General features: G+C 38.8%; 1 protein-coding gene across 2 annotated transcripts in view; it reads left to right on the top strand.

Annotated features, from left to right (window-relative positions):
* The window catches only part of LOC121911706 (protein kinase C epsilon type-like), a 99,475-nt gene that overhangs the window by 31,162 nt on the left and 48,987 nt on the right, over nt 1-19,326 (top strand). For both annotated transcript variants that reach the window (XM_042433482.1, XM_042433481.1), the window contains exon 2: nt 7,097-7,160. In XM_042433482.1, the coding sequence (XP_042289416.1) occupies nt 7,097-7,160 (64 nt within the window). The remainder of the gene's footprint in view (nt 1-7,096; nt 7,161-19,326) is intronic.

Below are 19,326 nucleotides of genomic sequence, written 5' to 3'. Positions count from 1 at the left end.
TGGGAACCGCTGCCACTGGGTCCTGCTTGGTGGTGGTGTAGTGTAGTAGTGGTAGTGAGACAGCAGAGTTATGTTCTATATTTTGTTATCTGTTATTTATGATCCACATGATTATGAGCATGAATAAACCTCTCTGGAACAATTCTAAGGAAGTTTTAAGTTACAATTCTTAGAGGAAACAGTGTACGGATGTTGATATTTGTGAGTAAAATAGATCGGAAAAGGATTTATTGGTTAATATTTGATTATTTTTACGTTAACACACTGAATTTTAAACGTATTGAAAAGCAAAGAGAGACGGTAAGAGGATTGTGTGTGTGTGTGTGTGTGTGTGTGTGTACAGTGTGCCTAGAGTGGATCTGAGCCAAGAGTTCAACAATGTCATGTGCTTTCACTTCAACCTTGACATACTGTGTGTGTGTGTGTGTGTGTGTGTGTGTGTGTGTGTGTGTGTGTGTGTGTGTGTGTGTGTGTGTGTGTGCGCGTGTATGTGTGTGTGTGTGTGTTTGTGTGTGTGTGTGTGTGTGTGTGTGTGTGTGTGTGCGTGTGTGGAGACAGAGTTGACAGGTGTGGACAGGAATCATCACTCCGCTGAAGGACCTTTTATTTTTGGGCCAGTCAGAATCACAAAGAGATTACACACACACACACACACACACACACACACACACACACACACACACACAGTAAGGCTACACAGTTAAACTACACACACAATTACAATTTTGTCTTCTTATTAATTAATCTAAATCGATCAGGTTTAGTTTCCTCTTCTCAGGTGATCTGTCGGATCATCATCGACGGTGACGGAGCGTTTATCGTCCGTTTAAGCGCGATACGTTTATCTTTTCCCCAAAGTTGAATTTATAATTGTGATAAATAATGATGACATGTCAGTATCGAGCAGAATGACTGATTATCATCCTTGAGCTGCACGATTACGGCCAACACACACACACACACACACACACACACACACACACACACACAACATGCTTCAGATGCATTAGGGCGGAGGGGGCAGGATGGAGGGAACCCTGCTCAATTGAGTTAAAGCCTGCAATTTAATTTGCTTGTGTGTGTGTGTGTGTGTGTGTGTGTGTGTGTGTGTGTGTGTGTGTGTGTGTGTGTGTGTGTGTGTGTGTGTATTTTCTCTATAAACCAGCGTACGGTTGAAGGATGTTCCTCCAAAAAGGCAAATAAATTAAATTTGACTCCCTTTTAAATATTCAGCTAATTATGCACACACTTTTACACACAAACACACACACACACACACACACACACACACACACACACATATATATATATATATGTGTGTGTGTGTGTTCCTGTATATATATATATATATATATATACAGGAACACACACTAGCAGTTCACCACATGATGAAGACCATGTGATGTTTGAAGGAGCGGTCCTGGATCTACAAAGGAAACAGCAGCAGCAGACATGCAGAAAATTGTTTTATTATTAATATTTATTATTAATATTTCAGGAAATTGCACTAGTATATGTCCTGATCAGCTTTAACAAGCAAGTAGTGATGAGTCAGGTAGAGCCGCGGTGATTAATCAATTAATTGATTAACAGAAAATTAATCGGCAACTATTTGGATAATCGAATAATCGTTTTTGTCATTTTTTAAGCAGAAATACCAAAAAATTGCTGCTTTTAGCTTCTCAAATGTGATGATTTAATACTTTTCTTTATCACACATTATAATAAACTGAAAATCTCTGGTTTTGCACTGTTGTTCAGACAAAATAAGTAATTTAAAGGTGCATTTTCACTATTTTCCGACATATTATAGACGATTAATTGAGAAAAAGAATCTGCAGATTAATTGATAATGAAAGTAACAGCAGCAGTTTAAGAGTCACTGCGGTTAAAATTCAAACTTAGTTTCTTTTTGTTTACAATAATTGTATCTGTGGTTCATATATTGTGTTTTTGTAGTTTTTGTGGAAATTATCTTTTTTTTCTTTCTGTTTTCTGCAATGTTTTGCACAATTGTCCAATATTGATCATTTTTACCCGCGACAACCAAATATCTGGCTAAAATGAGCTGAACAGGACGAGAGAAAAGAAATATAGAAATAGAGAAGCGAGTTTTAAAAATGAAGTGATAAATAATAATCTATAAGAATCCGACACATCAGCAGCTGATCGATAAAGATGAGCGATGTGATAAAGACGCCACTCGTTATCTGAATGTCTGTACGACGCCGGACCTGCACACATCTCTCCTCTTCCTCCGCTGATAAAGAATTCATCACTCCTGCGCGCCCTTCCTCTGACCTTTGACCTCTGTGTGCCGTCAGCGCACACATAAACAGGGAGGAGGAGTAAAACTAGTCTACTACATCCTCCATGTGTATGAGAATTAACACGCTAACAAAAGCGGTGGACACACACACACACACACACACACACATGCAGGGGCCTTTTCCTTCCTTTGCCGGCTCTATATTTAGTGACATCTGCACCTGTGAGCCTGAGTACGTTCAGTAAGCAGGAGGGCTGTGAGCTCACAGGAAGGGAGGTGGTGCATGTGTGTGTGTGTGTGTGTGTGTATGTGTGTGTGTTTGGGGTCCACACACAGCCTGCTTTTTTTTTACCTCTTCTCGGTGATGTCATAATCATTAGCACTTGTTTACTGTTAGCTGCAAATGTGGCCTTGCTTTAATTTTTAATAAAGTGATTTAATACTAACAGTTGTGTGGAAGATGTCAGAAACAAAGCACAATGCCTCCACAAGTTCCCACTGCTGCAGTGACTTACTTATTGTGTTTCTCCAAAAGCCTCATGTGATCAAATCAGCAGTGAAACACAGAAACGCAGCAGTTATTCAGTTATTCAGTATCATTATTTCCCAACTTCTTCGGCTTAAAACAACAACTATGTCTGCTAACGCTCCTCGTCACTCGTTGGATACGTCTTGAGTCGTGAACAGAGACGTTTTTCCTTCTTAGACTGACGTATTTGAATTTGAAGTTATGTATTTTTTTTCTGCTTTCTCATTCTGTTAATCATCTCATGTCTCCTGAGATTTATCTTATCTTGCCTCTCTGTCCATTAACTAAAACATTAATCATTTCATACACAGCAGGAAGAAAGTTCATTGTTCTTTATAGACTTTATAGATTTCGACTGACGGCAAAAGAACCACAAACTCCTTCCTGCTCACTTTTACTCACTTTATTAATGATGTTTCGGTTCTCTGACTTTCATCAAACAATATTCATACAGACAGAAAGCAGCAGTATCATAAACAGTATAAAACAGAACCTGGGAAGAGAAAACCAATCAGAGGGAATCTCTCAGCATCCCTACAAATGAAGGTCAATGAGGTCGTCTGAATGTAAACAAACCCAGCACTGAGCTCTTAGATTGTATGTCTACATATAATCAAAAGATACATAAATACATATGAAGGTTTTTGAAAAGAAGTAAATCAGTTTAAACCAATTTTGAGTTTGATTTTATGTCGTCATCCAGCAGAAAGACGCTGATCACCACAGTTTACAATTTGTCTGGTAGCAGAAAGTAAAGATAAAAGAGGGTTGAACTGCTGATTATGTGCTTTCTACGTATAAAAAAGCAGTTTAACTAATGAATTTGTCGTGTAAATTGTATTTTCCATCCAGTTTTCATCTGTTTTTAATAATCAAACAAACAGATATTTTTTTTTCTTCTGTTTAAAAGAAAGTGAAAACAGTCGGCCCCGCTGGGTTTCTTTGTAAATCTGCACTTCACCGCAGTGTCAAAACATTGTTTTATTGAACTTTATTTCAGTCACTCCCACTTTTGATATTCATCTCCTCCTTTCAAAACACTTCGACACGGCTGCTACGCTCTCAACTCGCTTTCCTTGATTGCCACGAAAAAAGAGCCCCAAAAATTTCAATGAAAGTTTTTTTTTTTCTTTTTAAATAATTCATTAAATCCTGGCAGCAGAAACGTGTGTCCCCCCCCACACACACTGCTCTACCAGATTCACGGTAATATTCTGCCACCCTCATCTGTCCATCTGCCACAACAACTTCCTTCCTTCCGTTCCTTCTTGTAGAAAACGCAGATGGATGAGAATAATTATCTTGTTAAACCTCCAAACTTGCTCTCAGCGCGCCGTTGTCCCGCTCAGATGATCGAGATCCGTTAAAGCCCCAGAAAAAGTGCAAACGAGCGAATATGTAGAGAGAGAGAGAGAGAGAGAGAGAGTGTGTGTGTTAACAACAGCAAGGGAAAAGTAATCAGGCAGGGTACTCCCCCTCCTCTCCCCCTCCCCTCCCCCCCCACCCCTGCACTTTCACATTGAAACGAGCCAGCAAAACTTTCTCTGTCCTCCCCCTCACCCATCTCTCTCTCTCTCTCTCTCTCTCTCTCTCTCTCTCTCTGCTTTCCATCTTCTCCTGTATACATTACTGAACCCACGCCTGCTCGCCTTCACTGCAACAAGTCTTCACTTAGTACTGTGTGTGTGTGTTTCGCTGTGTGTGTTAATGTGTGTGTGTGTGTGCAGGGTGGGGGTGGGGGTGGGGGGGGTGGGGGGGGATTATGGACGCCGTGGGTGGTGCTGTGCAGTACAAGCTGCTGGTAGAAACTCTCTGAGCCCCTGGCTGATGCCCACTTGCTTTTATGGGATGAGTTCAAATACACTCAGGCATGCTCACACACACACACACACACACAGACACACACACACACTTTGCTGTATATACACATGCAGACATTCACAATATTGCAGATCAGCAGTTGCCTTCTCTCCGGCCTTTCAGACTAATTTCAGACGAAAATTTTAGACGAAAGACAGTTAATTGGGGACAAAAGCTGTGTCCCTAATTGGTAAAACGCTTATTTTTGGGTGAGTGGTTAAGGATAGAATTAGGCTAAGGTTAAGTTTAGGCAAGTAGTGGTTATTAGTATTCAGGAAATTAATATAAGTCTATGTAACGTCCCCAAAAATGACCAAGGACAACATGTGTGTGTGTGTGTGTGTGTGTGTGTGTTTGATGCGTGTGGGTGTGTGACAGGATATGTGTCAACCTCTAGTTCACTGTAAGTCAGCAACACACACCACAGTGTGCTTTTTTTTTTTTTCTCTCTCCCTCCGACTTTCTTTCTCTGACATGTTACTGCATTACCGCTGTGTTGCAAGTGATAATGTGAGATTTCGGCCAGACAGGATGTTACCATCACACACTATTTCCCACAAAGTTGCCAATAAGTTTGTGTTGCTGGTGAGTGAGTGAGCGAGCAAGTGGGTGGATGGATTAAAGATGACATAACATGCGCAGTTCCAGGTTTATATTTTCAATCTGGGGCTCTTCTGTAATATCTTTGCATGATTTATAGTGTAAAATTTTTTTTTATCTTATTCCGGCCCTTTATGCAGCCCCTCAGTTCAGCCTCTGTCTGAAACAGGCCGTTTTAGCTCCTGTCTCTTTAAGGCCCCGCCTCCTGATGAGCCCACTCTGTTCTGATTGGTCAGCTCCTGAAATCCTGAAACTTCCACCAGAAGCAGTAGGATATCACTTCTTTTTTTTGTTCTTTACTTGGAATATAAGTGGGCAACGCAAACAGCCTTAGCAACAAAGGCTACGGCACAGACGGCCATTTGTGGGCGTGCGGGAACAGTGTGACATCATCACTAGGAGGAAGTAGAGGTAACTTTGTAAACGTATCGTTCAGAGCAGGATGAAGGCCTGACTTTTGACTTGAAGGCGCCCCCAAGTTTTGACCATATTTAACATAGAAAATCACAAAAAGCATGTTATGTCCCAGATGTCGATATACAATATATCATATATTCGTATATATCTTATATATCGTCATGGTTGGGAACCCCATGATTCATGTTGTCCGTTGAATCATCAGACTTTTTTTCCCCCTGATGTATCATTTTACACAAAGCAACAAAAGATAGCAGCACTGAAAGCAAAGGGCTCGTCTTGTCGGTCTCAAATACTCATCAAATTACTGTCAGGGTGACAGAATATTAGTAGAAGGAAGGCAGAGCAGTGATCATTTGAGCTGGCAGCGATGCTGTTTAGTGATGGCCAGTTTGATGATAGGGGTGTTTAGATTTATGCTCTTCTGCTTTAAAAGGCCTGAATTACTTCAGTTCTTCTCCAGATGAGCCGGTTAAGAGCGCCTGCTGCCAAGACTTCCGCTGGCCAAGCACATTAAAGTAATGAAATACATTTTTCATGCAGCTTCTTTAGACTAGAGTTTCAAAGATATATTGATTGATAGAAAATGAATCTCCGACTAATTGTTATGAATAATATTAAGATTCCAGCTTCTCAAATGTGAGTATTTTCTGGGTTATTTAGTCTTCTATGGTAGTTACAGAGATCATTATTATTTTTTACCATTTTCAGACATTATACAGACCAAACGACAAATCGATTAATTGAGAAAATAACCGACAGATTAATTGATAATGAAAATAACAGTTCATTGCAGCCCTACTGGAGACTTTCCAAATGTTATTGGACCAAATGGATGATAATAAAAAGAGTCATTTCAGAAAAGTCTAGCCTATCTCTCCACATTAGCCTGTAGTTCACCACTTTCATCCATTTCTTTCACTGGTTTGTCTAAAAATCTGAAACATGGAACCGTATTTTTCTGCATATCGTAAGCATGTATCTAAAACTTTGATACTCCAGAGCTCCTGGTGTGATAAAGCACCTGGTGTAAGACTTATTGGAGCTGCAGTTGTTGGATGCCAGCGGATTAATTCATCTTGGTTAAAATGACAAGGAGCTCAGCACAGTACTGGGACACGAGCCAGAGGAACAAAACATGCAGTACGGGAAGATTTCAGAGGTTTTAGGGATCTCTGATGAGGTCATTATAAATCTATTTAATGATAACCATATTAGCAAAGAACATAGTAAATAATATTACATAAGTATTGCTTAAAATAATGTATTTGTAAGTTCTCTTCTTCTCTTCTTGAATTAACTGTAGACTCCAAGTGAAGTCGGTTACACCTGATTCTTTACTCATGTTTGTCTCTTTTTGTGTCTCTTTCCTCTTTTTGCCCTCTCCACCTCTCCCTCCGTCTATCCTTCTCTTCCTGCAGATTGACCTGGAGCCAGAGGGGAAGGTGTATGTTGTTATCGACCTATCAGGATCTTCCAGTGAAGGTAAGAATGCTGTTTTTTTTTTTGCCAAACAGGCGCAGATTCAACTCAGACCATCCAAGTTCAGCTAACACGCACTGTATGCAACACAAGATCCCTGCTGTTATCCTCTGCTTTCACTTTTCTGTTGTTCCTCTGTTGTCGACACTAAAAACTAAAGTGCTAATCTGTTGTTTTTTAGCGTTCAGGTCAGTTGTTTTATTTTCTTTGGATTATCTACTTATGAAGACTATTATTAAAAGGCAGCAAGCTTTTGTGTGTTCAGTCATGCAGACTACCGCTGTCTGCTTAGTCATGTCTAGTCTAGCCGTGCTAGAAGCGTGCTAATATTTACAGTCCTGTTCTTGTTATTTTCACTCCTGCATACTAGTGCTGCTGTAATCAAAGATATAAAACAAACCGCTGCATCCTGTCCAGATTGTTCAGAACAGTCTGTCTAGAGTTGTGTGTAAAGATAGAAAGACACTGCACATGTAGAATAGTTTTTGAAGTGATTTTTAGGCATTTAAATACATTTTTTTACATGATTCTGGAGTGTTTTCACGGTAAGATATTCCTAACACGTCTTACAACTCAAAGCGTAGTGATTTATCAGTGTTAAGTACTGTAATTTTCCCTCCAGGGAGTACATGTGTAACTATACTTAAAGCGTGTCATTCCACTTTTAAATGAAGAACCCCTCTCTTTATTTAGTATTTTACGTGTCTGAACAGGCCCATACATCATCAGTCCTCCCTGTTACACTTTATTAAATTCTCAATGTTTACAACCCTTAGGCGGTGTAGTTTTTTTTGAATGAACAGTCATTATAACCAATAAGAATGATGTAAAAAAAAAAAAAAAAAATCTACGCTAACTTGGAGCCAGGTTGTAAAAATGATAAAAATGTCCTTTAAAGATGACATCCTGTGACACTCTGGATTCCAAACATCCGTCCTACAGGAATGATGGATGGAAGGATTATGTGCTGTTTACAGTGATATCAACACAGATGAGACACAAGTATAAACCATTTCTAGTGAGTTTGTGGCTTTTTTCTTCATCGTAAGAGCGAGTTTAATTGGAAGCGATCGTATCTCGGTTACTCAATTGTACTCGTTCTGATCTACGTTACAGCTGTTTGTGTTGTTTTGTATGAATTTATAAAACAGACTGTCCAGCAACGCACGTGAGAAAGTAAGCTAATGTTCTTGTCATTTTTCATGTGTATACTGTATAATTTAGAGCAACACAATGAGAGCTTTTTAGGAGAGAGTGTCTGTAAGTGTGCCTTGTTATCGCCATTTGTACAACTCATTGCATCGAGACTTCAAAGATGTGCAAAAGAGATCAGAACAGCTAGAAACAGTTTTCCCTTTGGACTAGTTAGAGGACACGTCCAACCACTGCAACCTAATTTACAGCAATTCTCCCCAAAAACATAGTTGAACAACTTACCCTCATTTTCTCCCGCCTGGACTAATGCAATTCATTCTTTACTTAGTGAACACATCATTCCAGTCCTGGTTGAATTACACTGGCTCCCCATTCCTTACAAAATTCAATTTAAGATTATTACTTTAAAATCCCTACATGGTCCGACTCAGCTTTACATTTCAGAACATGTAACCCTTTATTCTGCACTGAGACCCCTCAGATCAGAGAACCAAATGTTGTTAAAAGTTACAAAGTCAAAGCTTGAAACAAAAGGGGAACAAACTCCCCCTCAGTATCAGATTAGCCGAGTCAGTGCCTCAGTTTAAAAAGCTTTTAAGACTTGCATTTGCATAATATTTTTATAATATCTACTCAAATGTTTTTATGTTGCTCTTTTTCTATTTTGTTTTTATGTTTGACCACTTCTTTAAATCCCTGTGTGCATGTTGTTCTTTCACATATTTAGTTTTATTTCTCTATGTTCACTATCTTTGAACCTATATTTTATGGTATTGTATTTTGTGAAGTACCTCGTAACTCTGGTTTTGAAAAGTGCTGTAGAAATAAATATACATAACCTTCCCCAAACTGCCAACCGATGATACTCGCTTCTCGCCGTATGATAAATCTGCAACAATTAATCAGTTAGTTTAGTTAGTAGAAAACTAATCTGCAGCTATTTTGATAATCACTTGATCTTTTAAGTAGCAAGAATGCCAAACATCTGATGGCTCTAGCCTCTTGAATGTGATAAATTGCTGCTTTTTTCTTGTCTTAACGTCATAGTAAACTGAAAATCTTTTGGTTTTACAGCTTTCGATTTTTAACTGTTGGTGGACAAAACAAGACATGTGATGACATTAACTTGGGTTCTTGTAAATTGTGTTTTTTTTTCCTGTTTTCTGATGTTTTATAGACCACACAATGAATTGCTTAATTGAAAAAAAAAACAATCAGCATGTTAATCAATATATCCTGACAACAACTTATAAAGACATAATAATTAGACATGATGATATACAAAAATAAACCAATTGTTGATTAAGCAACACTAGAAATGTGAAAAATGCATCGTATGCTTATGTATGTATGCTAAGAAATTACATATAATGTAAGATTTCGACATAATTTACAAAAAACACATATACAGTACAGTATACACTGTATAAGGGTCTCATTACAGCTGTTTTCTCTACTCTCTGTGTACTGTGTGTGTGTGTGTGTGTGTGTGTGTGTGTTTGCACAGTAACAGCTTAGTAAAAGTAAACACTTCTCTGCTTCCTCTTCCTCTTTCTAAGTCTTTACATCTCAAATTACTTACCTTCAAATTCATTTTAAAAATGTTGTCATACTCTGCTGAAATGAGCCTATTGGTACAAACATCACCAATCCTTGAAATACAATTTAAACTTTTCAACTTTCTCTTTTACGTTATGTGTGTGCATGTTAGACCGTGAGTAAGTGAAGTCTTGAGTCGCCCACGTGTAATCAACATCATTACATCAGGAAATAGACATTGCAAGCTTCCTGAGCATTTGTGGTTATTACTCCAGTAAAATAATGAGAGACATTATGTCATGCAATAAGTGCCTTTCAGTAGAAGTTTAATGATGACAGAAAGTTTTGTGTTTGACACTGAACTGTAAGATCGCCTCATTATTTATGATGTGAGACATCGTGTTGAGAAGGAGTCTTGAACTGTAATCTCCTCCTGGAAGTCGCTTTATATTCACTGAAAATCAAAGATGTTACAGAAAGCTGAGGAGTATTATATCTCATATGGTGATGCACTGATCTCATACACAGTGTTAGCACAGACTCTGGCCCTATTAAACAGATAGGCCTACTGTTTAGCGTCGTCAGGTTAGGATAACCAATCGTTGCTAACTTTAGAGATAATCCCCTCCACTTTGTGCTGCACAGAGACTTCCAAATGATTTCCGAATGAATGGATATTTGGCGTTATTTTTGGCATTAAAAAATTTTTTTTGGCCTGGCGGGGATTCTTATTGGCCTGGCGGCCCGCCAGGCCTGTACAGTTATAGGGGAAACACTGTTGACTATTTGATCTGCTTGTGGTCTGGGAAAAATATGAAGTCCAACTGAAATTAAACTGCCTTTTTTGTCTATAAAAGCAACATATCTGCTCTGTAAATCAGTTGTCTGGTGTTCTCTATGGAAAAAAAATCAGAAATGTAAAGAGAGAAGTTTATATTTTAAATTCTTTGGTTTCACCCTTTAGTCTTAAATTAATTTAACAGAATACTGTTAGTGCTCAAGTAGCTGGAGTCATAATTTCCAACAGCAAATCAAATCTTGCATAAAGCAGTAACATGGCGTTCTATCATTGACAGAGCAGACGGTCACACTGAGCCTGATTGCATCCTGCTACACAACAGACTCTGAACAACAACCCGCGTTAGCTTTCCTGCTAAAGTCTCCTTGTTATCTAACATACAAACATGAACACATGTCTTGTCCTGTAGCTTAGCTTTTTGTAAAAGAGCCGCTAATGTCGGTTAGATAGCTAATTCGCTGTTCAGCTACGTTACACAGCATGTTAACGTAGCTCCAGTTAGATGCTGGTTTGGTTGTTGCTCTTCAAAAAAAAATCCCTGTTAGCAACACACTATCTATCTATGACTTGAAGATGATGAAGTGTAAGTTCATCATCTAAGCTCATTTGTATGATTATGTAATTCTTATATATATAAGGACTTGGACTGTGTTATGGATTGTGTTAACGTTGAAGTTTAGCAGATATGTGTGATGTGAGGTCCTCTTTCTTATTGTCAAATAAACTAAACTAAACTTTAAAAGGCTGTTGATTATTCAAAGTGGCAGACCTGCCAGCAGCTCAGTTTATAGTTATTTATTTAATGGCAGCATGAAGACGTCCAGTGTTATAAAACAAGAACAGCGATGACTGGAGGTGAGACGGGAGAAAATACAGACACACAAACACACAATAGCTGTGTCCCTGCATGTCTTATCCTTGGTGTGAGTCAGATTTGTAGATCTTAAGATAGGTGTGGAAACGTGAAGGAAGCATTAACACAAACTCACAGAGAGAGAAAAAGAGAGAGATCACCTGTCACACTTCCAAGGAACAAGGACAGAGAAGAAGGTGTTTATACAGGAGGAACAGACTCACTGTCTGTCTGTCTCCTGTTTGTTACTCAACATTAGCAGACATTTACAGGACATACTAGGGCTGCACGATATATTATTGTTTCAGCATCGACATCTCGATATGCGCATGCGCGATAGACACATTGCAGGATACACGATGTCAAATAAGGCAAATTAACTCAAACATGTCATGCTACAACTTTTATGCTGCTTGATACAAAAGGAAAACTTGCAAGGTTCTTATTCTCCATAAGAAAAGTCAGTCTGATGTTAAATAATTTAGTCCGATTTAAGGGTTCTTGGATACACAGATCAGTTCCCAGTGTGCTTATCAAACAACCAAAGCAGCCCCTACTAGTCGCCTACCACAACCTGAAATTGATCGCTGCCTGTTTTGGTTAAACTGATCGAATGCACCCCTTCAGCAGAGCACATAATGAACTGATGGCTGCGCATGCAGAGTCTGCGTATCACCTGCCTGTAAACCTCAGCAACGAGGCTGCTGTCACAGATAATGTCGCCTGGATGCTGGAGGCAGGCGTCCGGTTACATGAGGCAGCTTTTGAGCGCATGTATTCCCGTTATCAGCGACACCTTGTCCCAGTGCTGGTTAAAAGTTGAACAGTTACTGTCACTGGGCTGGTCTGTTCCCTAATGTAAGAAACGCTTAACACACACAACACGCACACAAATCTTGCAGTATCCAGATCTATCTGTACTTACATCTTGCTGGCTTATAGATAAATCTGCCGTGCCAGGAGGCCTGTTTATCTTTGAACATGTAGATTAAGTATACATTTGTTTTTTTGTTAGAAGAGGATAAACTTTTAAAGTATCCAAATGATGCAAATTATGATTGTTATATCTATATTGTTGTATATCTGTACAACACACTGCATGTATCTGGTGAAATTTCCTGTATTTTTTCACATTGCAGAAAAAGTTTTTTTTACAATATCGTGCAGCCCTACTACATACTGAACATCCTCTGTGGCTTCAACTGTGGTTTGATAGACCAACTTTTGCACAGTTTGTATTATTCCTCACCACTGTAGCACTTGATCGGTGAGACGCTGTTCCGAAGTTACAAACATAAATACAAAATCTGCCACTGTTGTTGTGCTGAACCATGTTAAAACTGAACCATGTGTCTTTTTTGAGGTGTTGTACCTATGTGGCAAGGCTGCGTTGACACTAGAGCTGCAACGATTAGCTAAATTAGTAGATCAACCATAAACTAATTGGCTTTTTGATAGTTGAGTGAGTTTTTAAGTCATTTTCCAAGTAAAAAATCCAAACATTATCTTTTTTAAGTGCCTCAAATATGAAAATATGCTGCTTTTATTTGTCTAAATATTACACTAAAGTGATTATTTAGGAGTTTTAGACTGTTGGTTGGACAAAACAAGACAGTTGATGACATCACTGTTGACTTTAAGAAATTGTAATGAGCATTTTTAAGTGTTTTCTGATGTTTGGCCCAGTTAACAATACATTTTGGCACATTTTACTTTGTCTGGGGCCAAATTATTAATGAAAAAAAGCCCTCAGACATACAGTACAATGGATCCCACTGTAGCTCGTGTCCTTGCTTGAAAATGTCTCACATTTTCAAGCAAGTACAAGTTAACAAATGAAGTTAACATGAAGAAAGACAGTTAACAAATGAACCTTTTTTGATCCTACAAAGTCATGTAGTGCAAATCTACTTGATGCAGTGAGAGAAAGTGTATAAACATACAACAGGCATGAAAGTATGTGACAAATGTGTCTACTGCTGCTGTGTTGTTGTTCAATCCGATGCTAAAGGCAGTGCTGTGTTCATGGAGAAGGCTAATACAGTATTTATTTCTACTTCTTTAAGATTTGGTGTAACTAGTTTTAAAGATACTCTGCCATCTAGTGTCATTTTCCATTTACTGCCATTTAATGCACTGAGGATACACTTTCCTTGATGGATTCAAAGTGTTTTTCCTTTTATTTTACCTTTTTAATCGAAAAGAATCACAAAATCCCTCATCATGTTTGCTTTTGCTATTGTTTTCCTCATATTTGGTTTGTTAGTTTCTTTAAAAAATATGACAAAATGAATAAACTAAAGTGATCTTTGGGAATGGGAGTACAAAAACATCACAGACGTGGGTGTTTAACACATCAGACTGTTAAATAAAGAGAAGGAATCTTAATAATGTAATAACTATTGCAGGGAAAAGAACAGATTCGATCAGCAACATACCATGTACATTACCACCATTTCCACTATATAATTTAGATTCCAATTAGGGCTTATTTTGTGCTTTTTTACCCGCTTTACAGACATACATCCCCCCTTACTTTTCACCAGAAACACAATTTGATACTTCATAAGGAAAGACTGAGCTTTAAACCAGAACAACAAAGCTGTTTTTTCACTTCACCAGATGTGAATGACTTTTCCACCATCTCTCAGGATAAAGTAGCTATCAGATTTTATTTCTCCACTCAAGAGATGACAGAGTCAATGTTTACCAGAAATGTTAGTGTTTGTGCATCCGCGTATATGTGTATGTGTGTGTGTGTGTTCGTGTGTGTGTGTGTGTGTGTGCGCTCGTGCACCAGATTGCGTGTTAGAGAGACATGACAGAATGGAAGAAGAGAAAGACAGAGAGGGAGTTAACCAGAGGTCGAGAGAGGGGGGAGGAGGGTGATAAATTGATTAGTAAAGTGGAGTGTTCTCTAATGGACCAGTTACATCATCGAAAAAGAGATAGATGGAGAGAGAGAGAGAGAGAGAGAGAGAGAGAGACAGAGAGAGAGAGAGAGAGAAAGCAGTAGAGTGACAAAGAGGTGTCATTAGGACATTAGGACAAGGACTTTCAGCAGGAAATAACCATTTTCTTTCTCTCTGTTATAAATCTATTCTTTAATTATCTTTTTTTTTTTTTTTTTTTTTGTCCTGTTTCGCTCTGCTCACTCACTCTGCATTTTCTGTCTGTACAGTATGTTTATGTAGCCGTGTGTGTGTGTGTGTGTGTGTGTGTGTGTGTGTGAGCGGATGAAATTGCAGTCATTACTTAAATGTGTTTGCATAGCAGAGAACACACGGGTGAACTGTCAGGCCTGAGAGCTACAATCAACCTATTAGCTTTCACGCACACACACACACGCACACACACGCAAAAAAAACACTGTTGATGATAAGGTGCCGCCTGTTGCTAAAAGCAGGTGAAATATTTATATGTTGCTCCGGCTCTGTTGTTATCAGCTGTGAGAGTATTATTCTCTAAACATAATGAAGCTTTGTTAGAAAAAAACCTCTTGTGGCCTTTGTCCAGAACAGTATTAGTTTATTGAAAGTAAATTATTTGTGACTATTACTGTGGCAGCTTGGAAGCGTACACATAAAAATAAAAAATGACTCAATAAACGGCTTCTTCTGAAAGAAATATCTCTTTGGATGAGTCTAAAGCTAAAGGTTTAGTGGAAATAAAATTAAGATTATATACCAAAACAGGAGCAGCAGCTTGGCTGAGTCATTTTTAAGAGAAAAATGCCCAAATTCTCTGGCTTCAGCCTCTCAGATGTGAATATTTTCTGGTTTATTAGTTTTCTGTGACAGTAAACTGAATATCTTTGGGTTGTGGACTGTTGGATGGGACAATAAAAAGATATTTGCGGATGACATCTTGGGCTTTGGGAAACAGTGATTGACATTTTTCATCATTTTCTGATATTTTATAGATCGAATGACTAATTGATTAATGGACAAATACATCGATAATGACAGTAATTGTTAGTTGCAGCCTTAATAATAAGGTGTGGTTACACTGGTCTGGAAAAAATGACACCGTCCTCAGCGGGAAGGCAAATCTGTTGCAAATAGACATAATAGTTGAGTCATTTTCAACTCACACAAACATTTTGTGTCTTTTTCTCAGTTTGCACCACATGGAGCCAGTCAATGTCTTTTGTGTGTACCAGCATCTTTCTATTCATTTTGTGAGTAATACAACTGCCTTTATAATTAACTTCCCATTCACTCTGAACATATGGTAAAGATGTGGCAGTATGTTTGGTGATATTATCTGTAGGAATGTGTACTGAATGAGGACTGGCCTGAAATTGGTAGTAGTCCTGACTGTTCAGGATCAAAACAACAATAAGCTCTTGATGCTGCTGTCTGTATTTGAATATTATTCATTTATTATAAGTGGTGGGCCTTTCCAGTTTGAGGGTGAAGAGCTCAGACATCTGGAAGGACCTCAGAGTAGAACTCCTTAAATGTTTTAAAGAGCCAGTTAACATGGTTTGGACATTAGATCAGGAAGCCCCCTGGGCGCCTCCCTGTGGAGGTATTCTGGCCATGTCTAACTGGGAGGAGACCCCTTAAAGCATGCAGAATACTCTCTCTGTAGGGATCATACTGTATATATCCCATCTAGACTGAGAATGCCCCAGGAAGAGCTGGAGGTAGAGGCCTGGTAGTGGTTATGTAGTAGTAGAAGGTCCTACTGTCCTGCATCCAGCACAAGCATCAGGAAATGGATGAACGGATGGATTTTCAGTTTGCCTGCTGTTGGATACGTTTTTCGTACAGGTGTATAGCCGCTAATGATGATGTGTTTGTGAGCATTGCAAGAATAGGTAACAGTGTTTTTTCCTCTATGTGTCTGTGGTTATAGCTAGCAGGCTAACATGAGCAGGGTTCCTTGAGCAAAACAACCACTGCGCCACCATTAATGCAGCCCATTCCCTCCCCTTTGGTTCAAGTATGTAAGTATGTTGTACAGTATGTTGGAAAGTACCTCTTGACGAGTTGAAGTCTATATAATATCGCTATATAATAGCGATTGTGAACTGACGGTGTGTAATGTGCTGTGCGTGGCTTGTATTGATTAACCTACAGAGAATTATCAGTGACTGTCAGCTTGGTTCAATCTGATAGTGTTGTTTTAGACTGCAGCAGGCAGCTGTTTTCAGAGGAAAAGCACTAAAAAGCCACTGTACACTACCTGCTCAGCACCAAACAGCAAATAGACACCGTTAGCTGTAGACTAGCTGATGAACATAGTGGAGCATTTAGCAGCTACAGAGCCAGATATTTCCCTCAGGAGTTGGTAGAGAGCAAAAACAGAGCTAAAAGAGAGTGAATATTGGACTAGTGGACAGAAATACGACTCCTAATGAATGATTATGATGCTGGATGTGGAAATAGGCAACTGTTTGCTTACAAGTTCAACATATCAACTTAAAAGGTGATCATATGTTAATGTTGTGTTCGCTATTCATTTCCACTGCTCCCAAATGGCCAAAAAAATCAGTTAATGCAGGTTTTAAGTTAAGGTAACAATCATTATTAGATGTTTTTTTTTAAAAATCCATTGTTATAGTTTGATGTAGAAAGCAAAACCACATCTGTTTAAACTAAATTATGGAACAGTATTGACAATACCAGTGAGATAGTGTTGTTTGGCAGCACAGGTATTGTTTCTCATCATTTGTCCATCACTTTAGTACCTTTGAGTGTGATAAACACTGCTGCCTTGAGGGTCTGCCAACAGGACTGAAGACCTAAAGTCTGTTTGGTGCTTTTATGGATTAATAAAGGTGAACGTGTTCATTGTGAACTGTGTTTGCAGCTTGTAGCTTGTTACAGAAACACTGGTGTGGCACTGAGCTCTTTGATATTTTACTTTTTTTTTTACTTTTGGGGTGTTGGTGAGGACATCACAGAGGAGCAACATGTCTGTCACAGACCCCCCCACCCCGACCCCCTGAAACCTCCCCAATGTGCAACGCTATGTCTAACACTGTTGCTAGGCAGCAGCCGTCAGTTGCTAGGTGATGGTGATGGTGATGGCGTATAGCAAAGGGGTTGGAGGAGTAAGACTGAAGACAGGCAGAACATGACAGGGAGGAAAGAGTGAATGATGAGTCCCAGAGTCCTAACAGATGTGGAGCTAAAAGACATCCTGAAGGTGCAGGAAACAGGAAGAGTTCATCCTCCGGGGATCAAAGTTAACGGTCATCTGTCCATTTGATTATGATATATTATGGGTACAAGTTCTTGTTTTAACATGACAGGAGGGAAAGATCAGTGGGTCACCAAAATTGGTTCCCAACCTGGGGGTCCCAACTCCCACAAAGGGGTTGCCAAAGCATCATGGGGCGTCGCAAGGCCCTCTTGGTTTTAAGTGGTGTAAGAAGACTTTTTTCTACTTATGTGTGAGCATTTCATTAATTTCTGTGTAGAAATATCTTGTGAGGATAAGAGCGCGGTGTATACATGAGCACAATCTTTATTCAGCCTTCACTCTCTGCTAAGCTAATGAAGCAAGAATTAGAAGAGTACGCAGGTAAAACAACCAACAAGCTAATGGAACAATGGCCAAACGTTAGGGAGAAGAGAGAACTGAATGGTTCAAAAATAAGCCTATTAAGTACGTAGTATGATAGTAGTATTAATATAATAGTTTTTGAAATAGCTAATAATAACAATAATAATAGAGACATAGAATTGTATAAAGGTTCCTAAACATAAGGGAAATTCGTCTCATTGCAATATTCACAGGAAATAATCTGTTTCATTCATTAACACAAACTTTCTGCAGGTACTGAGTTCACTATTTGGGTTCATTGTACAGTTACTAATTCTTATTTGATTTTATTATGCATCAAATATATGAGTTATCCATAAAATATGTCAGTTTGTCAGGGGTCAGCAGTGTACTTCGTGGTAAAATAGGGGTTGCTTAAGGAAAAAGGTTGTAAATCACTGCTCTAGAGAACACAAATATCTGCAACAAATTTCATATTTATCCAGCTAGTAGTTTTTGAAACGCTTTGCTCTGAATGGACAGATGTGCAGACCACCTGACAGTATGACTTGACATAAACATTCTTGGTGCAACAACATAAACTGAATATATAGTAGTTGAATTATTGTCTGCCTTAAACGACTTATGATGTCACAAATCAAAACTCAGATTTTTTGTTGAGTGCAGAGAAACTTTCCACTTCCAGCAGATGAAGTCTTCTAGTGTCAAACTCAGTACATACATCGTTCTACACAATGAAGCTCATGCATCAACAACTGAAGTGACAATCAGCAGAGCACATTTTTGAGTGGAGCGGGACTCTTTACTCATCTTGAGGATGTTTCACCATGACGAACCTTACAGCAGTTTTAACATGTCTACAAACAATATTTCACTGTTTGCACTCTTTGTCTAATTAGATTTTTTTGAAAAGAAAACAGAGTACTTTCTCTAACAGTATCTAATTTGGTGAGTGTGTATCTATCACAGATTACATTTGTGTTGCTTGCAGTCAGAGTTATATGATCCACTTACAACAGTTAACTTAAGAAAAACACTCAGCAACCAGTGAGAGCTTTACATAAATTAGTTAACAGGAAAATTTCGGTACTAAAAATTCAAGTCATAAGCTGCATTTTGACGGCAGGAACTTTCCGCAGGGACTAACAACCTTTTCACTCAGAACTCAGTTCCCCTACCTGTGTTTCCACTGGAGGGTCCAGGGTCTGAATTATGTTCCAGGGAGAATGTTTTACCCCCCAAAAAAGGTCCCTGAGGGTAGTACTTTCCAAAAATACAGGAACTTTATGAGGGTAGGGATTGCA

The sequence above is a fragment of the Thunnus maccoyii genome, chromosome 14 (genome assembly GCF_910596095.1).
Source record: "Thunnus maccoyii chromosome 14, fThuMac1.1, whole genome shotgun sequence".
Lineage (NCBI taxonomy): Eukaryota > Metazoa > Chordata > Actinopteri > Scombriformes > Scombridae > Thunnus > Thunnus maccoyii.
This window is presented reverse-complemented; position numbering and strand designations above follow the sequence as displayed.